Source organism: Beauveria bassiana, assembly GCF_000280675.1.
Source record: "Beauveria bassiana ARSEF 2860 unplaced genomic scaffold BBA_S00032, whole genome shotgun sequence".
Taxonomy (NCBI): domain Eukaryota; kingdom Fungi; phylum Ascomycota; class Sordariomycetes; order Hypocreales; family Cordycipitaceae; genus Beauveria; species Beauveria bassiana.
The window spans coordinates 274,086-289,628 of NW_007930867.1; the positions used below are offsets into that span (position 1 = coordinate 274,086).

At 53.0% G+C, this 15,543-nt stretch overlaps 6 protein-coding genes across 6 annotated transcripts; 1 reads left to right on the forward strand and 5 right to left on the reverse strand.

Moving 5' to 3' along the window:
* Positions 1–594: 594 nt before the first annotated feature.
* Positions 595–1,695, reverse strand: BBA_08260 (uncharacterized protein; the record flags this gene model as incomplete). The annotated part of the gene is made up of 1 exon (XM_008603357.1): positions 595–1,695. The coding sequence occupies one exon, from the start codon at positions 1,693–1,695 to the stop codon at positions 595–597; it is 1,101 nt and encodes a 366-aa protein (XP_008601579.1).
* Positions 1,696–4,113: 2,418 nt separating this feature from the next.
* On the forward strand, positions 4,114–5,055 carry BBA_08261 (inositol oxygenase, putative; the record flags this gene model as incomplete). Its single annotated transcript, XM_008603358.1, has 1 exon — positions 4,114–5,055. The coding sequence occupies one exon, from the start codon at positions 4,114–4,116 to the stop codon at positions 5,053–5,055; it is 942 nt and encodes a 313-aa protein (XP_008601580.1).
* A 240-nt stretch (positions 5,056–5,295) lies between these two features.
* On the reverse strand, positions 5,296–8,018 carry BBA_08262 (PA domain-containing protein; the record flags this gene model as incomplete). Its single annotated transcript, XM_008603359.1, has 2 exons — positions 5,296–5,487; positions 5,535–8,018. The coding sequence occupies 2 exons, from the start codon at positions 8,016–8,018 to the stop codon at positions 5,296–5,298; spliced, it is 2,676 nt and encodes an 891-aa protein (XP_008601581.1).
* A 442-nt stretch (positions 8,019–8,460) lies between these two features.
* On the reverse strand, positions 8,461–11,205 carry BBA_08263 (vacuolar protein sorting-associated protein 35; the record flags this gene model as incomplete). Its single annotated transcript, XM_008603360.1, has 4 exons — positions 8,461–8,625; positions 8,687–8,833; positions 8,885–11,024; positions 11,072–11,205. 4 exons carry the CDS (start codon positions 11,203–11,205, stop codon positions 8,461–8,463), a joined length of 2,586 nt encoding a protein of 861 aa, XP_008601582.1.
* Positions 11,206–12,021: 816 nt separating this feature from the next.
* BBA_08264 (2-amino-3-carboxymuconate-6-semialdehyde decarboxylase) lies at positions 12,022–13,291 on the reverse strand (the record flags this gene model as incomplete). Its single annotated transcript, XM_008603361.1, has 3 exons — positions 12,022–12,409; positions 12,464–12,746; positions 12,778–13,291. 3 exons carry the CDS (start codon positions 13,289–13,291, stop codon positions 12,022–12,024), a joined length of 1,185 nt encoding a protein of 394 aa, XP_008601583.1.
* Positions 13,292–14,472: 1,181 nt separating this feature from the next.
* On the reverse strand, positions 14,473–15,048 carry BBA_08265 (membrane-associated progesterone receptor component 1; the record flags this gene model as incomplete). The annotated part of the gene is made up of 2 exons (XM_008603362.1): positions 14,473–14,938; positions 14,996–15,048. 2 exons carry the CDS (start codon positions 15,046–15,048, stop codon positions 14,473–14,475), a joined length of 519 nt encoding a protein of 172 aa, XP_008601584.1.
* Between the last annotated feature and the right edge of the window lie 495 nt (positions 15,049–15,543).

Sequence of the window (15,543 nt, forward strand, 5' to 3'; positions counted from 1 at the left end):
CAAAAAAGCTGGCCCATCCTCATAATGCACTACACCAGCACCTAGAGAAACAGAACGAGATGCAAATAATAGAATATAGACAGAGTTTATATATAAAATAGAAAGCATTATTTAGCTATTAAATTATCCTAAGTTAACTTTTCTATGCTGAAAGCTATTTTCTAGAATTAATACATAGTAAATAAAAAGGTAGCCTTACTTCAAGGATTCTCATTATAGGCCATTTACTTTGTCCCCCCGCTGTGGGGTTAATCCGTTTAGAATGATTTAATTCGTTGTATAGTTATTCTCAACCCTAGTTGCCTAGGTCAGTCACAGACAAAAGAGTTGCAAGCACAACCGAGTCTTGTACCATTCACGCCATATGATGATGCCATTCCGCACCAGAAATTGTTAACCGAGTCCGCTCCCTACGCCCGCGGTATCCCCGTCCAAGTCTATGATCTGCTTCCGGAAATCTCTCGATTAACTGTATTGATGAGCTCTTTGATAATCATGGGTTTCGAATTAACCGTATCTGATTAAGATTGGCAATGGACTGCAACATGAACTTCTAGACGGCTCGATCATGGCAGTCCATCATGGCCCATGTAACTAGTTGAAAAAGACTCGGATAAGTGGCGTAGTGTATACATCATCATTCTTAGTATACGAGATGAAAACATCATTTCCATCATGATATCCAGCCAAGTGCATGCCAGGATGCGCCTGCAGCGTGTACGCCGACAGCGGCGCGCCGCCATCTTTTCCTCTGTAGAAGCTCCGCGGCGCATCCCACGGCCCTTCTGGGATATCCGCCGTCGTAATGTAGAAATCTGCTGCGATGCTCAGTCCGCCCTGCCCAATCCACACCCACTTCTTCCAAAACGGCGAGAAAAAGTACGTGCCCTGCCCGCCAGCGCTCGAGTTGGCCACCTCGACGCCGCGATTGTCGATGCCGGGCCGCTGCGACGTCCACTTTCCGTCGACGTAGTACTCGTAGCGGCTCGCGTCCTCGACGGCGCCAATCGGCACGCGCGCCATGGCGATGCGCCCGTTGGACGCCTTGCCCCAGAGGAAGACGAGCCCGTCCCTGACGGCGCTGCCGTGCGTGCCAAACGGGAAGCTGCCCTGAGGGAAAATGGCCTCGTTGACGATTGTCATGCGCGGGACCGCGTTGCGATCCGCGCTCTTGACGTCGTAGACAAACTTGTACAGCGATACTTTGGGATCTTTGACCACGCTGCTAAAGTCGCTCCGGATGTGCTGCCGCGCGATCCACGTATACCCGGCCCAGACGTTGCCGCTGCGCGCCGTAATGGCCGGCGGCTGGTCGGGCCAGATGGCGTAGCGCGTGCCGTCGGGGCAGCCGCCGGCCGAGTTGACCGGACACTCGCTGGCCAGCTGCGCAAAGTACGGGCTTCGGTTGTTCGTCGCGTACATGCGCGTGTCGGGCAGCGCCAGCCCGTTGAAGTTGGTCCATGCCGCGCTGCTCGACCACACGGGCAGCGAGGGCTTGCCGTCGCCGCCAAAGGGTTGCGTGTCGCGGCACGTCCACAGCATGCGGTCGTCGACGCGCACGGAACCGCACGAGTCTCGGTTCAGCGCCGGATCCGCGACGTTGCCGAATTCGTACACGGATTTCACAGTCGGGATCCAGGCCGTAGCGAGCGGCAAGGCGGACAAGATGGTCAGTGCTGCAGTGAAGAGAGACATGATCGAACACAGGCTCACAGCTTGTCAAAAGTTGTCAAGTCCAAGGTTGCGGATGAGAAGTGTCAAATAAATCGTCAGCGCTGATGCAGTATTGCTGCGGATCAGCGCGGCAGAATGTAAGCCCTAGGGAAGACGAGGCGGCGAGCCTATGACGCTAACAACCCTGTTTGATTCCTTTGCTGCTTCGTCATATGCTCGGTGATTGCCTCTTTGGGCATGATTTGAGAATCAGAATGTGAGAAGAAAAGCTCACGTCAAAAAGCAAGTTTCTGCTTTTGGTTCATAAGTAGATATGCCGAGGCGAGGGCAGATGCAATCAGCTATTCCACCACGGGCCGTCGGCAGGCATATGCTTATCTTGTAATAAAACAGCAAGCATGCTTCAATCAGGTCGAGCTGAGACGGGCATAGTATATGACTTTTTATATAGCTAACTGAGGTGGTTTCGACAGCGTCAAGCTGCAGTGTTGCCGCTCCGACAAAGCAGATTCATGACGATTATCAGTTCAGTAGGCTCGCACAACCGACAGCTACAAGATCAAAAGAACAAGAGAAAAGACTACACTACAATCAAAAGCGAAGCTTATTCGAAGAGATTCAACAATCAAATTGCCCTCTAATTGTCATCATGGCCAGTTCGCAATCTACCTCTCATAATCACTACCACAGCCCCCGCCATCGTTGATGATTCTCCATGTATTGTAGTTCTTCATGAAATCTTCGTTGTTCTACTTCCGAGCCTTCTTTTCTACAGATAGAGTTTTGAGCAGTGATTCTGGTAATGACAGTTTTGGTCGCTGATAACGGAAGACGGGAGGTCTGATGGGGGACCAATCAGGCCACACATCAGTTGCGGCTTTAATTTCGGTTTTCTATGGCAGTGAACATTCAACTTGAAGGATTATACTCGGAGGTATTTCTGCGATTTATTTCGTGATAACAGTCAATTCAGAGAGCCCAGCGCACGCGGATTGGGCGCCGTTCCTTCGCTCACGGGACTACGAGGCCTCGCAAGCACAAACTGCATTCAAGCTAACATGGTCACGCCTTATAGAGGTTTCTTTAATGACTGAGTAGGTTTGATGTAGTACTAAACGAGTACGGAAAGGATTGCCGTGCTGCTGTTGCCACCAGGCAGGTCCCGATTGATGTGTCACTTGTACCACTCGCAGGAGGCGTATGTGGCAGGCATTATGCCAGCCTATGAACTTGACGAAGTCTTTGAAGCTTCGCCACCAAATACTTTTTAGCTAAAAAGTCCCATCTCCATTGTACAAAGGCTGACATACGAGTCCACCGTCGCCGAGAGGTCGCCCACGAATCACTGAGTCGAGACCATGTTCCCTCGGATCGACTGGAGGCATTAGTGAGAACAACACTTGATAAAAGTAAAAATAGGGACATGTGATAATTTACGAATGGTTTCGGAGCACATTACGCTACAGAGCCATTGTCACGGAGAAATGAAAATTGCAATCCATTCCGAATTGCCGCCGACATTTCCCCAGTTTCCGTCTGCCCACTTTCCAGGCACGAGCCTCACCTGCACGGCATCAAAGCCCGTCGCAACTGTCGGCGGGCGGCAACATATCGAGCATGATATCCAAAGAGTAGCTGGTGATGCACCTACATTCGCAACATGCGGCAGCTCTCGCCGGCCACGGACACTTTTTGGCAGAGGGGGGGAGGGGGTGAAGCATGTCAAGTAACCCGATGTGCAGATGCACGGATCTGGACATGGCAAGTTTTTGACTCTCGCTACTTATGACCTGTTGTTTCCATCCTTTACCCCGCCAACTCCAGATTAACCGACCGTTTCTCGAAAAAAGTAAATCACAACGAGCAACGGACCATGCGCCGGCCAGCTGATCGCGAACCGGGCCGCCAAGTTTCTTGGCGGCCCGCCGCGCAGCGACCGTGGGGGTTTACCCTTATATTCTAGCTAAAAATTTCCGTGGCCCCTTGCTCAATCTAGTCTTTCAACGTTGGTTATAAAAAGAAATTCCCTATTTCGGCAATACACGCCGGCGGCGTCGACTGGCCTCCCCAATGTTAGCTCCAGGAAACCTTCGGCGCTAGGCTCTATGCAAACATCCTCTTTAAGAAATGTCCGCCGAGAATTACATCAATCTCCATCATACCACACGCAAAACGCGGGCATGACGATGGGTCGATCTCCGCCATGTAAATGTTCGCCGGCGCCATGCACACAAGTGACGTAGAATTATCACTCGATGTCAATTTTGCATTTACCCGCGAGGTGATGGCCATTTGCGATATAAAGAAAGCCCTGCTCGCCTTTTGACCCAAGCTTGCTACCCTTCTTCCAGCCAACAAGACAAACAAAAAACAACTTTTCAAACCCAAAACATTGCCAAAACAACACAATTCTTCAAATTCCTCGTTTTCTAATCCATCATGGCACCTACCGCCCTCTGTGATTCTCCCCCTCCCGTGCCCTTTGTCACCAAGGCCGGCCAGGCGCTCGAAGACACATCCGACGCCATCGACGACGTCAACGCCATCAAGTACGACTCGGCGTCGCAGTTTGACGCCTCCAAGGACAAGGCCACCTTTCGGCAGTACGAGACGGCGTGCGACCGCGTCAAAAACTTTTACCGCGAGCAGCACGCCAAGCAGACGGTGGCCTACAACCTCGCCGCGCGCAGCCGCTTCCACTCGGCCTCGCGCCCGCGGCCGGAGCTGACCATCTGGGAGGCCATGGAGAAGCTCAACACGCTCATCGACGAGTCGGACCCGGACACGTCCCTCTCGCAGATTGAGCACCTGCTGCAGTCCGCCGAGGCGATTCGCCGCGACGGCAAGCCGCGCTGGATGCAGGTCACCGGGCTCATCCACGACCTCGGCAAGCTGATGCTCTTCTTTGACGAGCTCGGCACGCAGGGCCAGTGGGACGTTGTCGGCGACACCTTTCCCGTCGGCTGCGCCTTTGACCCGCGCATCGTCCTGGCCGCCGACACCTTCCCCGCCAACCCCGACGCCCGCCACCCCGTCTACTCGTCGCCGCTCGGCGTCTACGCGCCAGGCTGCGGCCTCGACAACGTCATGCTGAGCTGGGGCCACGACGAGTACCTGTACCACGTCGTCCGCGACCAGTCTTGCCTACCCGACGAGGCCCTCGCCATGATCCGCTATCACTCCTTTTACCCGTGGCACCGCGAGGGCGCCTACCGCCACCTCATGTGCGACAAGGACTGGGCCATGCTTAGCGCCGTCCAGGCGTTTAATCCGTACGATCTCTACAGCAAGAGCGACGACGTCCCGAGCGTCGAGGAGCTCAAGCCCTACTATATGGACCTGATTGACGAATTCTTTCCGCAAAAGGTGCTGAAATGGTAGCTGTTCTCAGAAAAAAGTGATGGGCGATGAGCTGCATTTTATGATTTCATGAGTTTCTAGGTTGAGCTGCTCGAATTTTTTTTTTTTTTCAGATTAGCTGTCTTCACGATTTTACCAGATTGGGATAGTAAACCCCTCAGTTTAGTGCATTGCCAGTACGGCATGGCGTTGGTTAGCGTTGCAACAAATCAATTAGTTAAATACCCAACTCCGTGAATGCCAGCGTAGAATACATGTAAGCTAAGGCTCCGACATGGACAGCAGCGCGCCTGCATGCCGCAGCATGCCTGCCGTCTTAGCCATGACCTCCTTGGCTCCCGACCAGTCCTCAGCTTCAATCAGGTCACGAATGGCGGGGAATAGCGCCTCATCGTTGGTCGACAGCAGTGGCGGGCCAAAGACGACATGTTTGAACTGTGTACGATTGGGTATCTAAAACTGGTTAGCATGAGCTGGCAACGACAGAAACAGATACTTACGCCACCGCCAAAATCCGGATCCAGAAGCGCCGTTTCAAATTGCGCCATCTTGTCATTGTACATGGTGCGCGCCGCCCCATACTCGTTCGACTCCCACCCATTGCTCGCCAGCACCGCCGAGTCCCACTCGAGCTCCCAATTACCAAACTTTTCCGCATTGTGCTGAATCATGCCCGCGGCGTCCTTGAGTTCCTCAAACGACAGCTTGCCGCGAGCGCGGTTGTTGGTCCAATTCTCCAGATTGTCCAGCCACATCTTGAGCTTGTCGCCGTAGCGCTTCGTGTCAAACGGAAGAATAGCACGATCAGACAGGTCAAGTAGTAGCAAACCCACAATCTGCCCCATCAGCCCGTGATACACGAATTCTGGATCAATAACTTGGTCCACCAGCTCAAATGTGTCGTAGCTCGAGCGGTACGGGTACGACTCCCCCGCGAAGCCGAGGTGGATGGAGCTGGTGCCGGCAATGTCCTGAAACGGAATGTAGTCGCTCGGGTCGGCGCCGGTGCTCAGATCGAGGAGCTGTGCATTCTCGCGACCCCAGAGCGTCTTGAGCGTTTCGTTGGCCATAGGATCGATTACGCGGCCGAGTGCGTGCATGAGCGCTTTTTCGAGGAGCGGCGACCCGGCGGCGGAAAACGTCGTGCCCGTCACGGCATCGCCAAGATCAATGTACGCGTAGGCGTCCTGTTTTAGTCGGTCAAGGTTCTTCTCGACGAATTCCGTGGACCCAATGAGGTTGTATTCGGCCGCGTCCCACGACATAAACTCGATGCTGCGCAGCGGCTTCCAACCTCGGTCGACCAAATCGCCAAAGATTCGCGCTAGCTCAATCATGACGGCGGTGCCCGTATGCGGGTTGGCCGCGCCGAATCCCATCGAGTCGCGGTGATTGCCAATGATGATCGACTTGGAGCCCGTCTCCATGCCTTCGATCCTCCCATACACGTTCCAAATCTTTTTCTTTTCCACTTCGTCCTGCTCGTTTTGCAGACGCACAGTAGGGGAGCTCAAGTCACCCGTCCACCACTCCACGTCGGGCACAGCGCCGTTCCAGTCGGGAGGGACCGCCTGACCGTGACCTTTGAGGCTCTGCAGTAGTGGTTGCGCATCTCGCCAGGCCAGCGGCAGACTGGGGATCTGGACCAGTCCAACAGCGTCGCTTACCTTGACGCGCGGCGATTGCTCTTCGCTTTCCCATTGTGGGGTGAGCACATCTCCCAGAATCCAGTTCATCAGACTGACGGAGTCGCCGTGCACACCGTCGGTAGGCATAAACCTACCCTGAGGAGCCACGTCACCCAGGGTAAAGCCGTCATCTTTCGGGTCATTGTACACGAGGGCGCCGACGAAGCCATTCATCTCCGCGAGCTTCACTTTCAAGGCGGTACTTTTTTCAGTACCTCCATGCCGCACTATCGCAATCGCACCCTCCGTCTTTACTCCGTCGCTTTTCAGTTTTTCGTAGTCTGCCTTCGAGCCGTAATTGACGTAGATCAGGGGTCCACGCACGTCGCCTGATTTCGAGTGTGCGTGAAATGCGAGCGTCTGGCGGCCGGCCGTCTCGTGGTGGCGCTCTTCCTCATCTATCTTGGCCGTCCAGGTGGCCTTGCCGCTGTCGTCCAAAATCTGCACATTTCGACCGTCCTGGCGGGGGTAGTTTATATATACAAAATATTCCTCCATGGTCACACGGTCGAGACCGGCCTTGCTGAACATGGCATAAACGTCGCGAGCGGCGGCGTAGTCGCCCTCGGTGCCGGCAAGGTGGGCGTAGCTGGAAAAGTGCTGGACAGAAGCCCGCATGCGCATAGGCTCGACGCGCTGCTGTAAAAAGTTGCGTAAGTCCTCCGCGTTGAAGCGCATGCCACTCGTGAGGGGCGAGTTGAGGCCCGAAAAAAGTCCGCTAGTAAATAGGAACCAGAAGAAGCCGAGAATAATGAATAGCGCCAGGATGCGCGCAAAGGTAAGAACCAGGAACATGGTGTTGACCTGGGGTATTTGAAAGTTTTCAAAGTTGAATCGGGATGCAGATGCTGCTGAAGATTCCTCGGTTGTGGTCTCGGTTTCGGCCGATCGGGAGGGAAGCTGGATGCGTAAACGCGGTAATCTTGGTCGCCAGGACCACTTCCATGAGGGAATCCGCAATCGCTTGCGCCACGTCGAGCTCAGGGACCGATCGGGCTCCTCCATGTCCATCTCCTCAATCTCGCGTCGTACCTGCTCCTCCTCGGATTCGCCGTCGCTGAGCAGGCCATCATCATCAGACTCATCGTCTGTCTCGACCGTCGGCGGGTGATATCCGGTCCTGCGGGAGGACTCGCCATTGCCGGCCTGCCTCAGCAGCGACTGCTGCTCCGTCTGTGTGGCGCCGCGCTGATCGGCGGCATCGCGGGTAGGCGGCACCCATCGACTGCTACCGGCGAGAGCTTCATCGTACGTCGGCGGCGTGGGGTCGTAAAAAGGCACCTTTTCCGAAGGCATGTTGGATGCGCAGGGCCATCTATCGTGCCCGGGGGCGACGTTGCGTGACAAGTGCCGGGCGCTCTGAAACAGTAGGTAAGGACCGAACGAGGGACAGCCGGATGCAAAAGAAACAAAGAAAATGCGTGCAAAGAAGGGCAAGACGAGGTACAGAATTAAAGGGATAGATAAAAAATGATGGGCCACCAACGTTGCAGGAAGGCCGTTGACTATCCTTGAGGGTTTGGTGGTGACGCTGCTCCGCCCCAACCTTAGTGGCCCCTGAAGCCGCGTGGACTAGTTAGAGCTGTCGCCAAGACGCAGCTCAATGCACTCATTGGACGTTCGGCATTGCACATAATATGGACAGAACTCGTGAATTTACAATGCGGGATATCTGAGATAATTACAATGCAGTACATCTGAGATGATTCGGCATCTGCAGACATGATTAATCGTACATCTAACTCGGATACAACACCACCCCCTCGTATTGCCTGCTTCTGATATTCTCCAGCGTTTGATGGAAATGCTTTTTGCTCGTCTCGATAGAGGCAGACTCTTGCTGGTTTCCGTTCAGGTTCGAGTGGATAAGCTCAATCAGTCCGTTGAGATATTTCGTGGTAACCTGCAACGTCAGTTCATGCACGGTGTGAATGGGGGGGTATTTGGAGATGCAGCCGACTTACCGATTCATTTTGCTGGTCGAAATAGTATACGTAGCGGTCCAGAATCTCGACAAACAGCTCAATCGACGTCGCCGTCTCCATGCACGAGTCTGCTACGCGTAGAGCTCGCTGCAAACATTCAAGCACTCGCTTGCCGTCCCGATACAGCTGCTTGGTCAGCATGGTTTATTCTACAAGAACCTGCCACATAGGACTTACATCAGACTCTTCCGTTTCTCGGTTGGCCGGGATAGCATTGGCCCACCACAAATGGCTAGCCAGGTACACGGCGCGGCACTGGTCCGGCTTGCGCAGCAGCTTGCTACCATGCTGGGCACACTTGGTGATGAGGGTGTCGTAGTTCTCCTTGCCAAAGTTGCGAGTCTGGTGAAGCGACGACGCAATAACACACACAGCCTGGAACTGTGCCTTGGAATCAGAGACGGCTTCCTCGTACACTGTGAACGCCTGCGCATAAAATTCGTACGCGGCCTCCTCGAAACCCGTCATGTCGGCGGCCTGGCCCGCGGCACAAAATAATCGCAGTGCCATTTCCGATGCACCAGATCCGTTGACCCTCGAGTACAAAGTGCTCAGCGCGGAATGCATAAACTTAAAGAGAGCGTTGCTTTGCGTCTCCCAATTGTCATCTAGACCCTCCCGCGCTTTCAATTTGCGCGTGAGTCGCAAGCTTGCTGTGATGAGCGGTGGTGTCGTTGTGCGAATGCGGTCGCCACCGTCAGCAAAAGCCTTTCTCGTCATTTGAAGCAGCTTGAACTGTGTATCGTTATCCTCAGCGTGTAGCAGATGGACCATTCTTGCCAGCCAACCCTGCTCCTGTATCGTCTCATCCGTCTCGACAGGACGGCGTTGAGTGGCGGGATAGCCTTGCGCAGCCTGATTGCCTTCTTTGATGAGGACAGCCATGATTTCTAGCACATTTTCCAGCTGCTCCGTCTTCACAACCTTAGTCTCGCTCTTAAGAAGGGTGCGGATAATGTTTCCGGCGACGGCACGACGGGTAGGATAGGACTGGGCCTGAAAGAGCGGTACATATGTGGGAAGCGATAGGGCAGTGAATATTGAAACATAGCGGTCCAGTGGCGCTTGCAAAAGAGCCAGAAGACTCTGCTGTGCGTGGGCAGAGTGCAAGTCGGCATTATTCATATTTTCCTTTGTCTTGGTGGCGGCGTAGGCAAGGATCTGATCGACGAAGTCCAGACGGTCGGGGTAGTTGTTGAGGGCCAAATTTTGCAATGAGACGAGTAAAGCAATAGTATCTTGGATGGGCAGGTGTTGCGCCTCGACAAGATTTTTGACTTGGGCAAAGAACACCTCGTACAGCTGTACGCTGCCGTCGGCTTGAGTCGTTGTTTCTTCGGCCGAGTCCGGCTTGAGTGTTTCGGTTTCGGTTTCGCCATTTGCATCTTTGTCCTTGGATACTTCGCCCCCAGTCTCGCCCTCATTTTCAGTCTCGTCAGTGCTCTTAGTCCCCTCCAACTTGGCATTCGCCAGAAGCTTGGCCAGAGTCTCGGCCTCGCGATCTCCCTGCTCCGGCGACTTCTCGGCCGAGGTCTCGCGCTCGGCAAACTCAGACAGTCTGTCCATGAGGCCAATGACAATTGACTTGACATTGACGTGAGGATTGAGGCGGGAAACGGCACCAAGAAACTTATCGAGCGTGTGCAGGTGATATTCGTCGGGGAAAACTTGAGTGATGACCTCAAGTAGATATTCTTGGGCCAGCACATCGCGACACTGGACAACCTGCTCCAGAAGCGGTCCGAGTATAGTTGACTTGTAAGTCTCGAGATCAACCAATTGACTGAGGCGCACAATGTTACTGCCCACAAGGAGCTGTAGCTCTTTGCGCTCCCTAATGCGCTGATCTCTTTCTCTGGAATGCCCCTGGTGCTGCAGCCGAACCCAGAGCTTATTCATCTCGACAAAGTTGGTGAGGATAAAGTTTATAGAGTCGCCGAGGTTGCCTTCCGGGCCGTCGCTATCAGTGGTGGGAAGGTAATCCCTAGCCTGCCCTGACAGATAGTATCGGAGGAAGAGGCCACGAATTGGGTGCTGGACGCCACGGCTCATGTCCATCATATCCTTCATGAGCTCCTTGACCGGCGCATCCGCGATGCCCATGTAGGCGGTGCCAACGGTGACCATGAGATAGAGGCGTGGAATGATGTTTCCGGCGTACTGGACAAGCTCGTAGAGATCGGCGAGGTGGTTGACGGGGTGGTTTTCGCGGAGGTGGACGGAGAGATAGCGCAGGGCATCAAAGACGGCCATGTAGAGCTCGTAATATTGCTTGGGGCCGAGACTACTGGTTCGCAATTCCGAGACAAGAGTCGAGCTGGCAGATGAGTTAGATGTTGGCGACGGCGAGTCGGAGACACTTACCAGCATTTAAGCGCATCCATCAGTTTGCCAGGAGTGTCGAGACATTTTCGCATGAGCGACGTCTGCTGTCGAACGGCGACCAGGGCATCCTCCAAGAGGCGAGCCTGATCCTCGGGCGGCGCGGGTGTCGTCATGGCGGTCCCGTGATAGTCACCAGGTATATCCGAATTCAAGCGACCAATGTCAATAGGCCACCGTATAAACGCGAGGCAGATGTCAGGATGTGGGATGACGATGTTGCTAAGCTGGCAGGCCCCGTTTGGAGCCTCCACCACACAACCTCCACAGCAGCGGGTGGGACGGTGACGGTGACGCGTATCTGATAATTACATAAGTAGCCCTCAGCAGGCTCAATGTTAAACAGCTTTAACAGGTCTCAAGATAAGACTTTTCCTCTTTCTTTTCTTTTCTGATGATAGTAATTGATTTATTGACTATTTTTTCTTTCTTCACACGTATGTAAAGTCTTTAATCTTTTATCAGTTCCTTGTAGAGGCTGTGAACCAGAAGCTACACTAGAACATGCCGAAGATGTCTCGACACTAATCTTCCCATGTGTACCAGAAGATGAGCATATCTGCATAAATCAAAGTAGCGTCCAACTGATAAAAACCTGTCCCTCAATTGCTTCGTATCTAGTTAATGCTTTACGTTATGTCTTTTCGGACGACATTTGAGTCTTAGTGCCGGTTTCCTGTATGCGCATTGACGCGCGCGGCAAAGTTTGACCTCTCAAATCGACGCTTCCGTCATGCAGAATATGTCGTGTCTCAATTATTTTCACGAGTATGGTGATATCACAACCGAACCTTCGTTTATGGTTGGGGCTCGATAGATTACTATCTGGCGCACTCCACTCCATACAGAATTCAGTGCATTGACACTATGCCACCTTTCCTGCCCTGTTTCAATCAACACAAAGTCAGCGTTGAGCAGTCATAGATCAAGACTCAATTTCCCTCTCCGGAGTCAGAACCATGGTCGAGTTGCTCTCTGGCATGCCTTGCGTCATCGTTATCTTCCAACCCAAACTCTGGTCCAGAAATCTGATTTTCCTTGCCGACGGCCTGTGGCAAAAAAGAACCCTCCAACGAATGGTTCCGCAGTAAAACGGTCGCATTTTGATTGAGTTTCTTGGGCCCGATTCGGCTGCCTTCAGCGCTCCTGGAAAACCGACTATACTGCAGCAACCCCGCATAGATGCCCAACTTTGGAGCATACGGGAAATCACTTCCGTAGACGATTTGTTCAGAAGGCGCCGTCGCGAGAAGCGCTTTGAGTTGCGCCTCGCCTGTAGAGAGCGCAATGTCGTACCAAAAACGTTTTGATGCGGATTTCCTGTCCATTTTTGTTTTATTAACATTGGTATCATTAGGAGATGCTCGCACGTACGCTTGAATCGGATTCCCTTGGGATTGCTCTGCAATGGCCGGGACAATAAGAGAGCCGAGGGCACGCTCTGCGAGCATTGGGAAGGTGCCTCCAGCGTGGCTCAGGATTACCTCGATGCGAGTACACTCCGTCATGATTCCCGAGACAAGAAGTGACATGGCAGCCCGCGTGGTCGCGAGAGGGTAGTCAATAACCGGCTGCGGGAGAAATCCGCCAATCTTCTCGGGCGTGATCTTGATATGGCTCGGATGAACAAATACCAGGGCCGCATGCTTGTCCAGCTCTTCCCAGATTGGTCGGAAGGCCTCCGTCACCGACAAGCTTGTCGCCATACGATGTCATGATCACGACACCGTTTGCCTTCTTCTCTGTCTCAAAGATTGACTTGATCTCTAAAATGGTTCCTTCAATATCATTAAAGTCGGGTAAGCTGGCAAAAAAGCCAAACCGCCCCGGTCGCTGCTGGCAAACACTCCACACCTCTTCATTCAGAGCTCGCGCCAGGCTCCTTCCCTTTTCTGTAGGCCCGAGTATGGCTGGTCCTGGAGCTGTCACGGATAGCACCGAGAATGACGCTCCGATAGTGTCGCTGAAGCGGACACATTCTTCGAGGGTCCAGTTCGGAGTCTTCCATCCAGACGGGTCGCCACCGTTTTCGTCTAGTGCCTTGAGGTAACTGGGAGGCAGCACATGTATACTAGAGTTTTGAGTCAGCTTCGCCATATATTGAGCTGTAGAAAATGTCAAGTACTGTGTGTCAATGCGAGACGTGCTCGTGCTCGTGGTGACTATGCGCGTTGCTGCTGCGACTACAGTTTCGAGAGCCATGGTGTATTGTAAGTTCTCTGGTCTCGAGAACTTGCGACAATATTGAAGACTGGTTGGACTGTTTGTAAGAGTAAGAGAGCTTAGTACACCGTGCGATGTTCTTAGGGTAAGAAAGAAGATTTAAGGCTCTGGGATCGTATTGAGTTTGGTCGATAAATCCGAAAGTGCGGGGTGTGGAGGAAATGGGCTCGGGAGACGTCTTCGAGACGCTCCTTCAAGTACTTATAAGTGGCCTCTCTTCACGCCATGCAGATCAATACGTATTCCGACTATCATTGATGCATCGGAAGGCACGGTATTTTAGCCTTTGATAGAGCGTATCAAGGTTTGTACCAAAAATCATCCAAGCAATTACTAGCCGATTGCAAGCAGTGGTTAGCCTTGGGTCTGTTTCTTCTTCTGTTGGCGACAGCCGGCAGAATAAAGCGTGAGACAGAGCTCGGCCTCGGTAGCCACCTATCTTCCGACAGCGTTTCCAATACGGCGAGCGGCGGTCGTGGAAAACGCCGACTTCATCATTTATATATTTGACTCGGTCATTCGGAGGCTCGCTGCGGCCGGCAACGCCGGCCAGTGGGGAATGGAGCTCTTTTCCCCCGAAGGAAGGCTGTTCAAGCTCGACGCGCAATGACCTGATGCGAGCACATCTGTACCTTTGTCGCGGAGTGCGGCGAGTTGCAAGTGCCGTTCGCATTCATCACCGTCCGGGAGGGACTCTTTCCGCGGCATGTGTCGTCTATCGACGCCCTGAAGCCCAACGTGCACGAAGCAAAGAGCTAGCCGGGCGGCTATTGTAACATTGAGGAGCAGACCAGCGCGTGCAGAAAAGCGAGCGCAGAGAAGTGAGCGCTGCATCGATAGAGCATGCCAAGCAGCTTACGAGGGCGATGAGAGCGCGAGACGTTTACGTGGATTTCTGGTATGGTGTTTATGAAAAGCAAGTGCAGTAAGTCAATCTTACATCCTAGCATGCAGGCGCTGGTTGTGCAGATATCATCACAGTGTTTAATTGAAGCGGATTGCGCCGCTGGGGTTTAGAAGAAATAACGCCAGCCTCTGGAATGGAATGCTGATGCGCATGCAGCACAGCGCTGAGCCGTAATTCCGCAATAGCCATGGTATATGGTTCAATGCTCATCGTCTAGCTCTGTATTATGCTTTGGTACCGAGTTTGCCACGTCTTATTTACCCGCGTCAAAGTCGGTCACGGACACCAAACGGCCGACTACCTCATATTTTTCGCTGAACCGGGCCTCCCAGCCCTCGAGGGCCTCAATCTGCTCGGCATCCAGGTCCTGTAAGGGATCCAAGGGGCCGTCGAGATCCTTTGTCAGCATGTCCTCGTCGAAGCTGTGGCTGGCAAGGCCGCGGCTGGCGTCGCGGCCCGCAAAGTTGGCATAGGGCCCGCCGGGGCCGTAAAAGTTGCGGCCGGACGACACGTCAAAGACGCGACCGCGGACGGCCATGTAGACGGGGCTGCCGTCTTGGCCATCGAAGGGTAGCAGTGTGCGCGGGGTGTAGGTGCGGAAGACGATGGCGGCAGGGGGCTTGGGGATGTCGTGCTTGGCGGGGGCGCGGAAGAGCGTGTAGACGGCGTAGACGACGGCGGAGACGAGGATGAAGTTGAGGGGCGTGAAGAGGGAGTCACTAGAGACGGCAGAGGTCAGAGGTGGTCAGGCGAACGGGCGCGAAACCGGTGCGTACCTGGCTGGTCCCTTGGCCGCCTCTTCATTCATTCGTTGTTGGACGTAGTCCATTTTGAGGGTAAAAACTGATGTGATGGCGCTTTGTTGCACGAGTCAAGGTGGTGATGGTGATGCAGAAGTAGAGATGGCGTTGTGTTGTTGTGGCAGATGCTGCATTGTGACCCAGGTGGAAGCTGATGGAAGTTTGTGCCGGGTAAGCCGGTGATGTCAGATGGCGCATACTGGCGGAGCTAATGAGCGAACAGAGCCTGTACCTACGAGGGAGGGGGGTATTTTCTAGTATGCCCACTAATAGATTTTGATTATAACATAGGGAAAATAGAATTATTGAAGTGTTTATATAATTTCTAATAAAAACACCATAACTTTATATAGAATAAGACGTATATATTTCAAAGAACCTTTAATTTACTTTATAGGTGATAACTTATTTTTTTTATAATTAATAGATTTAGATAAGCAGCTTTTTATATAAATATAACTACTTCTTAAAATATCTTTTAGCTATTAAATAGTTATTAAAAACTTATAACATAGTTAATAAGT